This window comes from Apteryx rowi, unplaced genomic scaffold (assembly GCF_003343035.1).
Source record: "Apteryx rowi isolate R43461 unplaced genomic scaffold, aptRow1 scaffold_24, whole genome shotgun sequence".
Lineage (NCBI taxonomy): Eukaryota > Metazoa > Chordata > Aves > Apterygiformes > Apterygidae > Apteryx > Apteryx rowi.
The window spans coordinates 1,654,799-1,669,814 of NW_020448752.1; the positions used below are offsets into that span (position 1 = coordinate 1,654,799).

The 15,016-nt window shown below is 60.7% G+C and overlaps 3 protein-coding genes across 6 annotated transcripts; all 3 read right to left on the reverse strand.

The window, feature by feature from the left end:
- Positions 1–864: 864 nt before the first annotated feature.
- On the reverse strand, positions 865–2,852 carry LOC112966292 (uncharacterized protein DKFZp434B061-like). Its single transcript, XM_026066272.1, has 3 exons — positions 2,802–2,852; positions 1,416–2,715; positions 865–935 (listed from the first exon to the last, which is right to left on the reverse strand). The coding sequence occupies exons 1-2, from the start codon at positions 2,850–2,852 to the stop codon at positions 1,546–1,548; spliced, it is 1,221 nt and encodes a 406-aa protein (XP_025922057.1). The 3' UTR covers positions 865–935; positions 1,416–1,545.
- Positions 2,853–3,757: 905 nt separating this feature from the next.
- Positions 3,758–8,047, reverse strand: LOC112966318 (aryl-hydrocarbon-interacting protein-like 1). Of its 3 annotated transcripts, none has more exons than XM_026066301.1 (6): positions 7,456–8,047; positions 6,639–6,818; positions 6,271–6,459; positions 6,014–6,190; positions 5,660–5,801; positions 3,758–5,185 (listed from the first exon to the last, which is right to left on the reverse strand). In XM_026066301.1, exons 1-6 carry the CDS (start codon positions 7,549–7,551, stop codon positions 3,795–3,797), a joined length of 2,175 nt encoding a protein of 724 aa, XP_025922086.1. In that variant the 5' UTR covers positions 7,552–8,047; the 3' UTR covers positions 3,758–3,794. The 3 variants fall into 3 exon arrangements, with proteins under 3 accessions (XP_025922086.1, XP_025922087.1, XP_025922088.1); XM_026066302.1 differs by having other exon boundaries at positions 6,639–6,991; positions 7,456–7,509; XM_026066303.1 differs by lacking the exon at positions 3,758–5,185 and adding an exon at positions 5,241–5,440 and having other exon boundaries at positions 5,479–5,801.
- A 98-nt stretch (positions 8,048–8,145) lies between these two features.
- Positions 8,146–14,944, reverse strand: TAF7L (TATA-box binding protein associated factor 7 like). 2 transcript variants are annotated; one of them, XM_026066305.1, is made up of 11 exons: positions 14,800–14,944; positions 14,071–14,149; positions 12,787–12,920; positions 12,276–12,402; positions 12,036–12,094; positions 10,900–10,972; positions 10,385–10,501; positions 9,852–10,040; positions 9,640–9,752; positions 9,258–9,317; positions 8,146–8,609 (listed from the first exon to the last, which is right to left on the reverse strand). In XM_026066305.1, exons 1-11 carry the CDS (start codon positions 14,863–14,865, stop codon positions 8,565–8,567), a joined length of 1,062 nt encoding a protein of 353 aa, XP_025922090.1. In that variant the 5' UTR covers positions 14,866–14,944; the 3' UTR covers positions 8,146–8,564. The 2 variants fall into 2 exon arrangements, with proteins under 2 accessions (XP_025922090.1, XP_025922089.1); XM_026066304.1 differs by having other exon boundaries at positions 9,640–10,040.
- Between the last annotated feature and the right edge of the window lie 72 nt (positions 14,945–15,016).

Here is a 15,016-nt window from a genome sequence, read left to right on the forward strand (position 1 = left end):
TGGGACCGGCGCACAGCCGGGGTGCAGAGAGGATGAGGAGTTCTCCTACCTGCAAGATCAGAGCTCCTGAAGGTGCTGACCAGCTGGATCCTACTGGGCGAGCCGCAAGGCAGACTCCCACCCCGCTCAGGGCCCTGCATCCCCACGGGTCCTCCCCACGAAGACAAGCAGACCTGAGGGCGTCGAGTTTGCAGTGATCACCTCAAACCACCTCCGTTTCGTCCCTGCCTGGACCCCCCTCCTGCAGGAAAGATGAAGGCACCGGTTACCTGCCAAAACTGAAGAAATGGTGCAAACTCTCCTAGCTGCTCATGGATGGCTCTTCCCAGCAGAAATGTGACCAGGGGATGCTCGTGTGAACAGCCCCCCGCTTCCTGCGTGGGGTTTGGTGTTGGCACCGGTGGCCCCCGCTGTCGCTTTCTGCCTGGCCCTTTTCTCACCCGAGGGGCAGAGCTCTGCAGCTCCCTGCTTGACACCCTCCCTCGCCCAGGCTGCCTGTGTGCGTGCAGGAGGGAGATGTTGCTTGGTACCGGCGCTAAACACRGTGGCAAAGCTTCCTCCGCCTATACATCCTCGCCCACTTTCTGCCATCCCTTAACATGCCTATTCTAAGCAGGCGGCTCCAGGTGTCATTCTCCTGACCTCTCCATTTCTCTTTCAGGTATGACCTCCCTTATCTAACACCTTCTGTGAGCCAGAAGCTTTCTCTAACCAGCTACCTGGCTGCTTTCCTCCCCTTCCTCTTAACTGCCCTGCTCCCCTGCGGCAGGCCTCACCTGGACTCCCTGGGGAGCGCCCTGGGCCGGTCACACACAATGTTTGCCAGCTCCAGAAGATCTCAGGGGAACATAGGCCACRTGGGAGCGGGACTGTGGGCTCCTCTGGGGGTCTGGCTCAGTCGCTYAGCCATAGCATCCAGGCTTGGACTCACCGGACTGCAGAGAAAGGTTGAGAAGAAAGCTGAAGCCATGAAAGCTATGCGTCTCCCTCGGTACTCATGGGCTGCCGTCTTTGGCCGCAGCCCTTGGAGGACGCAGAGCTCAGCATCCTGCTCCTCTCTGCTTCTGCCCAGTGTCACCCAGGTTCATGGGCACCATAACGCTCCTGCAGCCACCAAACAGCCGCCCAGTCTTTAAACTCTTTTTAACAGCATCCAGCTACCAGCTTTACGGACTGAACTCTCCACTGCTCAGGGCTTCGCAGCCACCTGGCCACGTACCATCCGGTGGGGGAAGTTTGCGAGGGATACGGGGTAGGGAGGAGTCCATGTTAGAGCTTCAGCCCAGCTCGTAGCCTTATCTCGAGAGGAGCTTTATAACGGAGCCTTATCGTTTAATTTGCATATATTTCTATATAATATATATATATTCTGTACTTAAATATTCTCATGGACTCACTCCATTAAATTCTAATACCTTGTTAAGCGGCAGTTGCACTTGACTGTTTCAGTCCAGCCCAACATGTGCTCCTGCGAGGACCGGCACCTTCCCTGCTCCCCATGCTGCCTCGGAGCAGGGATGCCGAGCGCCAGGCCAGCCGCGGCGGTCAGTGCCGCCTGTTTTTTTGGGGGGAGCCGTGCACAGAGAGCCTGTTCTGCCTGCTCCGTGCAACCCGGAGCCCCTCTTCCCGTGGTGGGGACGAGGCTCCTGTGGCTGCAGGGTTTCTCCAGCCGTAGCCCACGTGGGCCGGCGCCGGGCTCTGTGTGCTCTGCTCCCCCCGGCCTCGGCATTGCAGGGCCGCGATGTTGGGCTGCGATGCAGGATCGGAGTGGTACGGTCGGGACAGGCAGGGCGCCTCCGCGCTCCCCTCGAGGAGGGAGCTGGGCTGAGGGGCCGGAGGCGCTCGCCGGAGGCAGGCGAGTCCCCTCGAGGGGAGGCGGAGGCGGCTGTTCTGCAGGGCTGCTTGGCGGCGGTGGCTCCTGGGCCCGAGGCCGCCGTCTAGGGCTGCGTTATGTCGAGAAAGCTGTCGAGTCAGGTGCTGTAGGGTGCCCCAGAGCGGGGCCGTGGTGGCCCCGGCGCTCCAGGGCCGCAGAGGGATGAGACGCCAGAGCCCTCGGGGCACGGCAGGGTGGGTGCGTGGCGGTGCGAAACCTCCCGCCCCGAGGGCGCTTGCTGTGGGGACAGGAGCAGGCGGTTGTCGCTGGCTGCGCCGGGGAGCTGCTCGGGGAGGTCTGGAGCCAGGCAGCGTGCTGGTGCCAGGGGTCTGCGTGCTCTGGACGTGGCGTGTTGGCAGAGGCGTGGAGGAGGAGGAGGCGCAAGCCTTGCTCCCAGGTACGCGGCAGGAGCGCGGCGGTGCTCTCGGCGTTTGAGGTGGCGGCAGCGGCGCTCGGCTCGCTGCGGCATGCTGCGTGCGAGGCTTCGCGCGGTGCCCCGCGCGCTCCAGCGTGGTGGTGGCTCGTTGTGTGCGGCTGTAGCGGGCGAAGGAGCGGAGCAGCGCGGCCAGGGGCCTCTCTGCGGGCTGCGCGCCGCGTCCTGCGCGAGGGTGCGAGCCGAGATGGCTCAGCCAGGGCTGCTGGTGGCTCGGGGGGGCCGGAGAGCAAACGTTATTGCAGAGGGGCAGGACGGGGGAGCAGGGAGGAGCGAACCTTTGGCTTCGCGTGCCCTCCCCTACCCTAGCGAGGTAGCTGCCGAGAGAGGAAGTCAGAATTAGGGCAAAGCTGCTGGTCCCCGGTGCCGGGTGCAGGGCCCCACCGGTGGGAGCAGCAGCAGCCTCGCTCTGCGCCCCGGACCCCGGGTGCAGGGGGAGCTGAGGCTGCGCGCGGGTGCTGCGCCGGGGCGGGGGGGGGGAACGGGCTGGCTAACGCTCTGGTAACCATGTACAGTGGTGCTGCTGTCCTCACCGCTTCTCTCCATCTCTGCTCTGGAAAGAGAATAAATTTGTATTTGTACCGAGACCTGGCTTGGTGCCTTGGGCTCTTCTTTCCGTGCTGTTTTCTCTCGCCCTCGGGCCGGTGGGATGAGGACGTCCCGGTGCCCTGTGCCACCCGGCTGCCTGCTCCAGTGGGGAGAGCAGCAGCTCTGAGCTGAGCCCTCGGCTCCCGCGCTTCACCCAGCGCCGGGCTGGGCGGCCGGCTCGCTGCCCCGGGGTGTGAGCCGCGTCCCCTGGCCTTCACCGCTGTTTCTCCTCTTCCAGCAAGGTCTGCTCGGAGCCACGCGACAGCCTGGAGGCTGCGGCGCTGGCTGCGCGGAGGCAGTCCCTCCTCCTAGCCCGGGAGCTTCTTYTGGAAACCCTCCGGCCCCGTACGAGGAGGAGAAAGCAGGACGTCCCGCGGGAAGTYCTCTTTCCCTCGGGGGTCTCTGGGTGCTTTTGCCCCAGGTGCTGCTGTTCCCTATGGCTCTGTGCCGCAGCGAGGTGCTGGGCTGAGCGCTCGCCCAGGGCCACGGCAGGGCTGGGGGCTCGCGGGCCTCCCCGCCGCAGGGGATGCGGCCCAGCCCCGGCTGCCAGTGAAGGTTTTGGTGCTGAACCCACCAAAAAGGGGGGGGGGGTGGATGGTGCTGAGCAGAGACCTGGCCCGCTGCTGCCCCCGGGCCCTGCCGTGCCTCCCCYGCAGGCTGAGCTGGGACGACTCGTGCACGCTCAGGCCTGGGGCAAAGACTCGAGACCRTAAACGGGGTCAAATCCAGCCTCTCCTTTAAATCCCTCTCCAAAGGCCGAGCCCAGTGCCCCAGCCCTGTGCTGCGGGCGCCAGGGCCAGGCAGCAGGCGTGCGGCTGCGAGCGGCGATGCCAGTCACGTCCAGGAACAAATCCAGCCCACGCTGCCAGCAAAGAGCTTTTATTTCTCAGCCAGCGAAGCTCAGCACGGCCCCGGCTGAAAGGCGCTCGGCTTGGCGTGGTGCGCTGGCCCCAAGCCCCCTGCACTGCCCGGGGGGGGCCCTTCTTCATCCCCTGGGGGTGCCCTGGCCCCTTCCCCAGCTGGTTCGGGGCAGGAGGGGGCCTCTTCTGCCCCCCCAGCTGCCTCCTCGTCCACCCCGGGGGTCCCAGCCTGGAGCATCGCCCTGGCGGTGCCGACCATCTGCTCTGGTGGCGTTTCCTCCCCTGCGTGATGCCCCGTGCAGCTCCCCCTTTCCCGCTCCCCTGCCATGGTTTCTGCCCCCGGCTCCAGCTCTGTGGGACTTCTGATGCCGCCTCCATCCACCTGCCCCAGCTCCTTGCTGGGGGAACCCGGCCCTGGGGCTTGGCCTTGCTCGGCCCTGTGGTCTCCCTGCTCTGGCGCCCTGCCGAGCCCGGTTGTCTCCAGACCCCCTCTGAGCTCTTCCAGCGCCCCTCTGAGCCTGGCTGCCTCTGGTGCCCCTCTGAGCCTGGTTGTCTCCAGATCCCCTCTGAGCCCGGCCACCTCCAGAGCTCCCCTGAGTCCGTCTTCTTCCAGCGCCCCTCTGAACCCGGGCATCTCCAGAGCCCCTTCGAGTCTGGCCTCCTCCGGAGCTCCTCTGATCCCAGCCACCTCTGGAGCCCCTCTGAGCTCGGCCTCCTCCAGCACCTCCCCGAGCCCAGTCTCCTCAGGAACTCCTCTAACCCCGGCTGCCTCTGGAGTTCCCCTGATCCTGGCCTCCTCCAACACTTCTCTGATCCCGGCCTCCTCCGGTGCCTCCCTGAGCCTGGCTGCCTCTGGTGCCTCCCCGAGCTCAGCAGCCTCCGATGCTCCTTCGAGCCCTGCTGCCTCCGGCCCTCGTTGCTTCCCCTCTCCTTTTCCCAGCTCCACGGCCGTGCTCTCCTCCTCCACCTCCCGCTCTGGCCCCATCCCTGCCCCGCAGCTCTCCGGCTCGGCCCCACTGTCACCTCCGTTAGCATCTCCCCCCGGCCCATCATTCACCGCTGCCTCCCCTTGCTCTGCTTCTCCTCCCGGCACTTCCCCTTCGTGCCCGGTGCTCCCAGGCCCAGGGCTCCCCTGTTCTGCCCCGCTGGGCTCCCCCTGCTCCCCGCCATGGGCCCCAGCCGGCTGCTCCCGCGGCATCGCCCTGCGCCCGGACCCCGGCCCGCCCCGCGGCTGGAAGAGCCCCTGGTAGCGCTTCCGCTCCTCCACCTGCTTCTTCCTCATCCTCTCGCCCAGCAGCTTCATCTCCTTCTTCACGGCGGCCGCCATGGCGGGGTCGAGGTGGGCCGCGCGCGTGAAGTCCTCCCGCGCCTCCCGCTCGTTCCACACGGCCGCGTGGGCCTTCGCCCGCTTGAAATGGGCCTTGGCGTTGCCTGCGACGGGAGCGGAGCCCGGGCTGGGTCCCGCGGCACCAGCCCCAGCGCGAGAGCCTTGGGGACGCGGAGCACAGGTGCCATCATGGGCACCGTTGTGGGCAGGGGGGACGGGGACACGAGCACCATCGTGGACAGGGGAATGGGGACACCAGCACCATCATGGGCAGGGGGACAGGGACATGGACACTGCCATGGGCAGGGGGACCTGGGACACCGGCACCATCATGGGCAAGGGGACAGGGACACTGGCACCATCATGGGCAGGGGAAGGGGGACAGGGACACCAGCACCATCATGGGTATGGGGACACCAGCACCATCATGGGCAGGGGGACCCAGGGCACATGGGAGTCGAGGTGGGACCCAGGGACTTGGGGTGAGCAGCATCGCGGGCAGGGGCACCCGGAGGACACGGGACCTGTGCAGGTAGGTCCCCGGGGCCATGGACATGATGGGACCGGGACATGGATACCGTTGTGCTTCTGGAGCAGCTCCGTCGTTTGCTCCAGCACCTCGTAGTACTCGCCCAGCTCCAGCTGGCACTGGCAGTAGTTGAGCACCAGTGGCGTGACCAGGTTCTCCAGCTTCAGCCAGGCGTCCTCCCATGGCTTCTCCTGCCCCAACAGTGGCGGCAGGTGGGATGCAGACGCGGCCACCCCCGGGGCAGGTGAGCAGGGCCCCGTGGTGGCCACTTTGCCGAGGAAACCCGGGCACAGGGCAGAGCCGGGCTGCCTGGCCCTGCTAGGGAAGGCAGCCGGGTGGCTGCTGGCTGGAGGAGGGGGCCACYGCGGCCCAAGGTTGGTGGCCACGGCCGGGTGCCGCTCACCTTGGCCTGCAGGTTCCTCAGGCAGATGACGGCCTCCTGGTACTTCTCGGCCGCCTGCCGAAACTCCTTGCGGAGGACGAGGCGGTTGCCCTCGCTGTGCAGCACGGGCACCGCCGCCAGCTTCTCCTCCTTGTTCATGGCCCAGGTGTCACGCTTGTACGCCGAGGGCTCCTCCACCTGCGCGGCAGCGGGGCTGAGCCGGCTGCTCCGGGCTGCGCCGTGCTGGCCGCCGGCCGGCCCTGCGCCTCCCCCCTTACCCGGAACAGCTCCATGATGAAGATGAGGGGCTGCGGCGTCCGCTGCAGCTCGTCCAGGTCGGCGTAGCCCGTGCTGTGGTAGTCGAACATGTTGCCCATGCCGCAGCGGTGCTTCTGCCCTTCCAGGGGGTCCTGGCCCTCCGCGATCCGCCGCATGCCCTTGGAGACCAGGGCGTACATGCCCGTGTGCTGCAAAGAGGATGCTCTGCTCAGCCACGCGGGGACCCCTCGTCCCTGGGGCAGACCCCTGCGGTGGCCAGGGCTTGGACACCCATCAGCTTGTCCTTTGGAGCGCATGGACCCGCTCCACGGAAAGGGGGAGCCCACCCCCCCCCTCCAGGTTGGGCACCCGCGAGCCCTGCACTCACGATGGCGTCGCACCAGAACTCGGCCACCTCCCCGGCCCGCATGGAGCTGAGCAGCGTCTCCCAGATCTCCAGCTTGAACATCTTGCCCACGATGATCTCCATGGGGATGCCGGCCTCCCGGCTGTCGTCAATCACCGTCCGCTCGAAGTCGTCCTTCAGCGTCTGGAAGTGGAAGGTGATCTGCGCCGGAGAGAGCGCGGTGCCGCCGGGGTTGGCGCTGCCATCCCTGCCCCACGCCATCCCTGGCCCCGCTCGGCCGCATGCCCAGGCAGCGGGACAAGCCTGCTCCCGGCTGAGCGCGGGTCTGACTGGCAGCTCTCCATCTACAGCGCGGGGATTGTGCCTGCTCCCAGCTTGTTTCAGACACAAAGCAGATGGCGGAGCCTCTTAACGCCCGGCGGTGCTATATCTGGCTGCTCTCACTGGATACCTCTTTATAACCCAGCACAGAGCGCTCACATAGCCAGGACCTCGTGGTGCCCGCATGGACCTGGCTGTACCCAAGGGCTGGTGGTCTTGGAAACCCCCCGACGCTCCCTGTTGGCACCTCTGCTCCTGCTTGACGTGCCTCAGGAAAGGCAGGCAGCTTTCCAGCAACCTGCCGTGGCCGCTGAGCTCCACATCCCTCGCAGGGAGGAGGCAGGTAGCAGCAAGGTGCACCCACCTTGCGTGGGGTCTCCCAGTACCCCAGGCCTGGAGCTCAGCTCGTGAACAGGGTACAGCCGCTGGGAACCCAACCCTCGGGTCATGGGCAGGGATGGAGGTGTCCAACCTTCCCCCTTTCTCTCCAAGCTTTGAGGCAAGAACCCACGTTTACCTTGCTCCCATCTTGGAACTTGGGCAGCTCCCCTTGGCCTCCGTGTAAAATCTTCTTTTTGACACCTTCCACGTTCAGCAGGTAGGTTTCCTCCATGGCCAGCTCCCGCCGCCCCCAGGCACAGGTCACACGCGCTGGCCCTTCCCGAGCCGAGCCTCTTCCTCAGGGCATCTCCCTTTCTTGACTATACGGCCACRTGTGCCATCTCCCGGAGCCGCCGCTGGCCTTTCGCTAGCTGCGCGGGGGGCTGGGTGCTCCCACCGTTGGGGCAGCACGCAGAAGCCTCCTCTCCTTCCTCTCCCCCTCAGGCTGCGAGATGAGCTGTCACGCTGTGGCAGCCCCTCCCCGAAGCCCATGATACCCTCCGTCACCTTCCGCCAGCTGCTGCCTGGAACTGCTTCTCTAATCCTCTTCCCATGCTGCCAGGTTAATCTGGGATTTGTCTGCCTGGTCTGTGAGGAATTAAAGAAACTCCCTAATCAGGAGGACTTCACCCCTTCAGCAGACTGAGAGCTTGCGCGGTCCCCTTCGCCCACAGTTGCCTTTTGACGCAACCACGCGAGGAGCCTTTCCCTGGCAGGAAACCACCAGCAACGGTGGTGCAAACACCGGCCAGGGGCTCGGTGCGGCCAGGCACAAGCTGACCCGAGGCATCGCTCGCCTGCCTCCTGGAGAACGGGAGGAACAGAAGAGGGTTGTAAGCRGTGCTTTATTGAGTCCGGTTTGCAGACACAAACATTCCCCAAACACAGAAACAAGCTCCCACCAGGCCAGAGCCCAAGTGCAACAGCCAGTGAAGTGCAGAAAGCTGTATCGCATGGGCCCAGCAGGAACTAAACCCCTTTGGGAGAAAGGTCCTCAATATTTACAGCAAAGCCCCGTGTTTCTGCCGCTCTCACAGGCACAGTCTAACTCTTTCCTTTAGCCCCACCAGCTGAACCCAGCACAAGGTACACGAGAGCAGCTCCGGACACTGAGCCTCTAGCGCTGCCCAGCAGCACGTCTGGCAGCAGAGACGTAGGACTAGAACAAAGACTTTCGCACAGCGGATGAAGGACGCTTCTGGTGCGGCAGCAGGCCTGCTTRGAAGTACAAAGACCTGCTGCTCCTCACTTCTCCATGAGAGATTCCAGCTGCTCCTGCAGAGAGGTCATCTGGGAAGAGGGAGCGAGGTGTCAGAGTAAGGCACGGCGGGACTCCTTGCACCTCAAGTCCAAGCAGTTTTATGCTTGGGTGGACCTTCCAGCTATCCTAGTGACCACCTTGCTTGCACACCACAGGGAGCTGCGCTGGTGCAGGAGGCACCTGCTTTGGAGAACCGGACTGGCACCCAACTGCCTTGCAGCCACTGCTAGGGCAGAACAGCATGAAGCGGGGCGAGACAGGGACCTGGGAAGGCAAGTGGGCAACCTCCTGCCTTGGCACGTGACTGAAACRGCAGAAGAGTTCACCGGACAGGAAACCCGCTGAGCACCCCCAGCTTCTACTCCGTGGGGTCTTGGTGTCAGGCTTTATCCCAGAGAGCAATCCTAGCAACCKTGGATTTATAACTAGATGTGCTCACCGTTCCTCCAGAGGAAAGGCTGCCATCAAYTCTGTTTCCTACACCTGTTTGTGTCTTAGAAACCTCCATAGAGCTATGGATGAGGTACAACCCAGCCTGGCTTGTAGCACTGGAGTACAAAAGCAGGTGACGTGGTACAAAATTTAGGAAACTGTGTCAGAGGCCAAACCTAGAACTGCGTCTTTTAACTGAGCCTCATGCGCCAATACTTCCCACTCCATTGTGGGAGCTTTCTCACCTGCTGCTTCTCTCGCTCTTCCTGCTGCTTGAAGTCATCCAGCACGGCTTGGAGACGGGTCTGCAGAGACAAAACACACCAGACCACAGTTACCAACGTGCTCTCAGCTGAACAGATGCTGGCACAATGTGTTGAGCGGTGCRGCAAATCCCAAACTGTGCTGACTGCCAGCCACCTTATCTCCTGCACAGCTCCATGGATTGCCTTGCCTCCAGGGGGGAAGCTGGAGTGTACGGCCATACCACAGTTATTTTTAACTCAGCATGCAAAGACCCCTGGCTTTTCCAGGGCAACAGCTGAATCCGTTTGCTGGGTCTAATGCCAAGCTGGCGCTGAACAGAACACAGAAGACTAGAAAAAGAGGCCCCAGGAGAGCTCTCACCTTGAGGGCCAGGTTCTCTACTTTCATGATGAGATCCTCCTGGCGCTTCCTCCTGTCCTGGGTCTCCTGGAGTTTACTCTTCAGGTTGTCGATCTGTTTCTGGATCCCCATGACTAGAAGAGAGAGCAAGCTCAGACCCGCAGCAGCGGAGCTGGGCAGCGCAGCCTGCCCGGCGCACTGGCGATCCTGCTGCGCTCTGCCACCTGACCCACCKATCTGGTTGGACCCCTCGTTCTCCTGCTGCTGCCCATCAGACTCATTCAGCTTGTCCTGCAACTGCCTCTCCAAGTCCTCCTCCGTGTCCATGATGTTCAGATCCTCATCATCATGATGATCCCGCTCATCCTCATCTTCGCTGCTGCTGCTGATGTCATTAAATATCTCCCGCAGCTCGTCATGTTCTAGGTGGTGCGAAAGGAGAAGAAAAACACAGCTGACGATGGCCCAGCACCCTTCGTCTATCAGTGGCCACACCATTACACGGTGTCTGTCTCCACGCAGCCCCCGATCCTTCAGACACTGCTACCCAAACTGACTGCAGCGCACACAGGGTCTCTCATAGCTGTTATCTGCTGCTACGGCAAACGGGTACCTGTTCCAGCAGGCTACAGGCTTGTGACACACCGGCCTCTACTTGCACCCAGGCCGACACCACGCTCATCTCGCGTGTGTTTGCCACATCTCTGGTTCGGGCTTATCCCAGGGAGAATGGGCCCAAACAAAACAATAGCCTTCCCCACTGTACCTGAGGAGCCATGGCCTTGTTTATGCCCAGACATCCCTGGGGAGGAGATGTCCAGGCTGGTGAGCGAGCCATGGTTATCTACTTCTTTAGTTTCATCTTCTGCAATGACTTCCCAGCCTGACAGCAGGAACAGAACGAGTCAAGGGAAAGAGACGACCATGGGAGATGTAGTACAACAACAGAAAGCTAAAACCTGCAGGAGATCACTGCCCCCTCCGGCCTTGCAGCTACGGATACCCAGGCAGAGCCACCCTGGTATTTGTTCTTTGAAGGCCTGTCCTCTGCTGTTACTTAAGTTTGGCTCAGTGCATGAGCACAATCCTCAAGGAAGGTCACCACAGAGAAACACCACGCTTTGAGCGTAGGTAAAGGTAAAGCTCTGTGTCTCTTGTGTGCTCATCTCCCAATCTCTCACACCCACACGCAAAGCTGAACTTGTCTCTCCTTTCCACAGCTCCAGATCACACCTACTGCCCCCTCCCCCACTTGAGCTTTTTTTTCTCCTAAAAGGATACGGACACTGACAGCTTCAGCATCGGTGCTCAGGAGACGCTTCACCTCTTTTTCCACGTCAGGAGACTCAATATACTGGGCCAGAGAAGGGAAAGGCAACAGAGACACTGTTAAATACCTTGTGCAGGTTGCTGCACGCCGGTCAGCTCCCAGCCTCCACTGCTGGACAGAGCCCTATTTTGAGCCTCTCTCCTCATATTCTTTTTGCTTGGCCTTCACTCATGGTCCACCCAAGAAGTTATTTTGGCATCTCTAGGAAGTGCCCCATCCTTTTCTGTACAGAGCTCCATGGTGGGCTGCACATTCTCACTTTTCTTCTCACTCCGGCAACCATCAACACTGCTTATGAAATCAGACCTTCTGTGTGTACACAAAAGTGCTCAAGGTGCAATTCACTGATGGATAGTCAACTCAAGTCCCTCCCTTCTCCGTCAAAAGGAGGTTTCATTTTTCACTTTTAAATTAGCTAGAGACCTTATTTAGTGACACCACACCTTTTCTGTGGGCTATAAGAATGTCTGAAGTGATTTGTTTCCCAAATGTCATGCAAAATATCGCTCCGTCGTGTTCTCAAAAAGAAACTGCAAAGCAAAAAGATTGAGTCTTCCCAGCCTCACGGTGCTGCATCTCCCCAACACCTTTCCTGGCTTTTGCATTTGCACAGAGACACAGTCTCTGAGCTCCATCTGTTCCCACTCCCCCAGCTGAAGCGACAGTTATTCTATTTGTAGTGTTACTTGCTGGGGAAGTGATCGGGCCATACACAGAGYGAGGATTTCAGCTGGGAAAGCAGCAGTGAGTGAAGTCTCATTTGCATGCGACCCTTCCTTTCTTCTTTGCGAGCAGGAAGAGACGCACTGTGGCAAGGCAGCCATCGGAATGGAGTCTACCCATGCTCTGCACAGAGAATTTTCCCACCTCAGGGGCATCTTGGAAAACAAGGAGGAAGCAACCAAGGAATTGTTCAAAGGTACTAGTCTCCCTTCCCCCTCATCTCTGGCAAGGAAACACGTAAAGCAAAGTTAAGAAACTCCACGTTTTCTGGACTGATAGCTAGCCAGAGCTCTAACGCCTCCACTTTTCTATCCCTTGGCTATTGTATCTGCACCTGTATCAGCATGAGAGAGAAACAACTCACCTTCTTCTTAGCTGTTTTCCGGAATCGTCTCTTCCGTACATTTTTCAAGGGAAGAGTAACTGCAACAGAGGAAACAGATTGTATGTGTCAGGCAGATGGTCCACGGGGAGAGCTGGGCCTGGCAGACTCAAAGAGAGCCCTAAAAACGGTGCAGCAGCACTGCCGGCACACGGCAGCGGTGAGCACCCTGCACAGCTGCGGGGATGCGGGGGGGGTGGCACGGGCAGCACCTCTACTCACTGCCATGGTTCCAGATGAATTTCTTCTCTCTGTCCTTGTCCTTCTTCTTGTTTGCCTTGGGGTCAGTGCTCACAGTTTGCTCTTCCAGAGGGGGATAGAGGTCGCCATCCACAGTGCAAACAAGCATCTGAAACCCCCCCATAAACACAAAGAAGGGCAAAAGGATGTGAAAGCTTTTCAGGAAAATGAACAGCGACTTCTACTGCACGTGGTTAGCCAGAGGGATTCATTGGCCTGGGYGGAGGAGAAAAACAGTGTTTTACAGGCAGCTCAGTTCATGACTAAGCACAGCTGCAGTTAAGCTGTTACAAGGACAGTGACATTTCACGCTTCAGAAGAGGGAGATTCCCAAACACCAGGCAGAGGTGGGGAATTTTAAACGGCTAATATTGTGAGAATACAGAAGTTAGCCATGTTATACCAGGTGTCCCACTGCCAAGGCACACCAGGATTTTCCTGGAGAGGGGTCGGCAAAGAGGCTGTTGGGGCAGGTGCGAAGGACGGCCCATACCTGGCAAATGTCTGCTGTCTTATAGAAGGTTTTCTTATCGATGGTTTTTAAGCTCTCAATGATGCAGGGCAGATCCACCAGCTTGGCTGCCAGCGGAACCCGGTCTACACGGACAATCCCATGGCGCCCATCCGCTGCGGGAAGCCAAAGGAGAGGTTAGTGCTGCAGATGGCTCACTAAACAGCTACACAGAGCAATATATTTCTGGGAAGGAAATTTCACAGGAAAACACGTGCAGGAAACAGGAAAACCCAAGTTCTGTGCAGTTTCACTTGTGGATGGGCAATTGCAGAAGTTTTAAGATGCCCTTAGTAATGTGGTCTCAAGTCAGAACAGGGCAGACTGGTGGGTTGCACCCTACAGATGGGACAGGAGCCTTCTCGTGCCAGGGCAGGCACGGAAACTCCCTCCTGGAGTCCGTCATTCACCGGATCACAGAGTAGTTGGGATTGGAAGGCACCTCTGGAGATCATCTGGTCCAAGCCCCCTGCTCAAGCAGGTTGACTAGAGCAGGTAGCGCGGAAGCCTGTCCAGGTGGGTTTTGAATACCTTCAAGGATGGAGGCTCCACAACCTCCCTGGGCAACCTGCTCCAATGTTCAACCACCCTCACAGCGTTTCCTTACGCTCAAGCGGAACTTCCCGTGTTTCAGTTTGTGGCCGTTGCCCCGCAGCCTGGTTCTAGACCAGCAATCACATCCCTGGTGGTGCGACAGTGAGCGGCACCGCACAGCTGATGTTTCGCCTGAACTAACATTTTCACCTCGGAATCACAAGCCTTTTTGATGGGCAGCGGGAAGCTGAGGTGAGAACACACATTTCTGAGGTTGTGGAAATCAGCAGGACCGGGCCAGGAGGGGCTACTAAGGCACGGCCTCATGGGGGCGAAGATGGGCTGCTCAGCACGGCCGCCGGCTTCTACCAAGTCAGGCTGGTTTGGGGAGCRCGTAGGGTAAGCAGAACCACGGCACAACAGAAGCAGGTGGGAAAGCCAGGCCGGTTGGAGCGAAAGCAGCTTTTACCAAGGCGCACTTCTGCTTCCGAGGCTGCGGGGCCAGGCGTGCAGACAGTTCCTCAATCGAGGGCAGATGTGTTTCTGCCAACAGGGCTGTCCAGCAAAGCCGGTATTGGCAAAGCATGCCAAGGGCAGCTCTCCCCAGAGGTCTCTGCTTGATACGTACAGGAGCCCTGAAGGTTTAACTGTAAAGCCCAGGGCCGGAAAGGCCTCCTACTTCAAAGCCCTCCTCAGTGGGAAGGCTAAAGGCAGCAGATCCTGCTCACTCACCGTGTAGCTCAATGGTGAGCCTGTCCTTCAGGTTGACGCTCCCAGACTGTACCGCTCTCCGCACGGTAGATGCATACTCCTGAAAAGGTTGGACAGGGTCTAAGACCACCAGCTTTAAACATCACTGCCATCCCGAGGTAGAAAAACAACTGCAAAACCACTCTAAAAGGTGCAAGAACAGCATCTTCCACCCAGAACCACACCTTAACCTTGTGGCTCTGCTATTCCCAGTGCGCTTCATGTCCCACAGCGTGACAGAACTGACAACAGCGTGGGGCCCCTGATGGCGATATCCAGTAGAGGATGATGGCTCTGGGGGAAGCTAAAGCTCCCTCACCAAGCTCACAGGGTGTCAGCAGGACACAGAGTCGCAGGTTAAGCACACGTCAAATGGCATTAAGGGCAGTGGCAGCGGGTGAGTGGCCAGAGGAACCGATGACGCATCCCTTGCAAGAGCTCTACCCCTGCAAGAGTTTTCTCCCTAATCCCGTAACTTCGCCTTCCGCGCATCCTGCAGTTCCAGGAGCAGCTCTCAACAGGAGGCTGCGGGGAATCTGCTCAAGGCGAGGGCTACTCACAGCCAACGGGCCGTCCAGGCCCAGAAGCGCCCAGCCTTCCCGGGGACGCAGGTTCCCCACCGGCTTCGCCAGCCCCGTTAGCCCCTTCCCCGAGTCCTGCGCCCGGGGGACGCGGCGGCGGCGGCGGCGGCGGCCGCCTCAGGCCTCTTACCGGCGGCAGCCGCAGCACAAACTGGCTCTCCAGCTCGTGCGGCGCGTCGTCCTTGCTCTTACTCATCCCGCCGCCTCAGGCCCGGCAGCGCGGCACGACGCGGTACCGCTCAGCGGGCGCCGCGGGCGGAAGTCAGGCCGGGTGCGCCGGGCCCGCCGCTCCCCGCCGCTCCCTCCCCTTCCGCCTCCCGTTCCGGCCCCGCGGAAGGGTTTTGGCG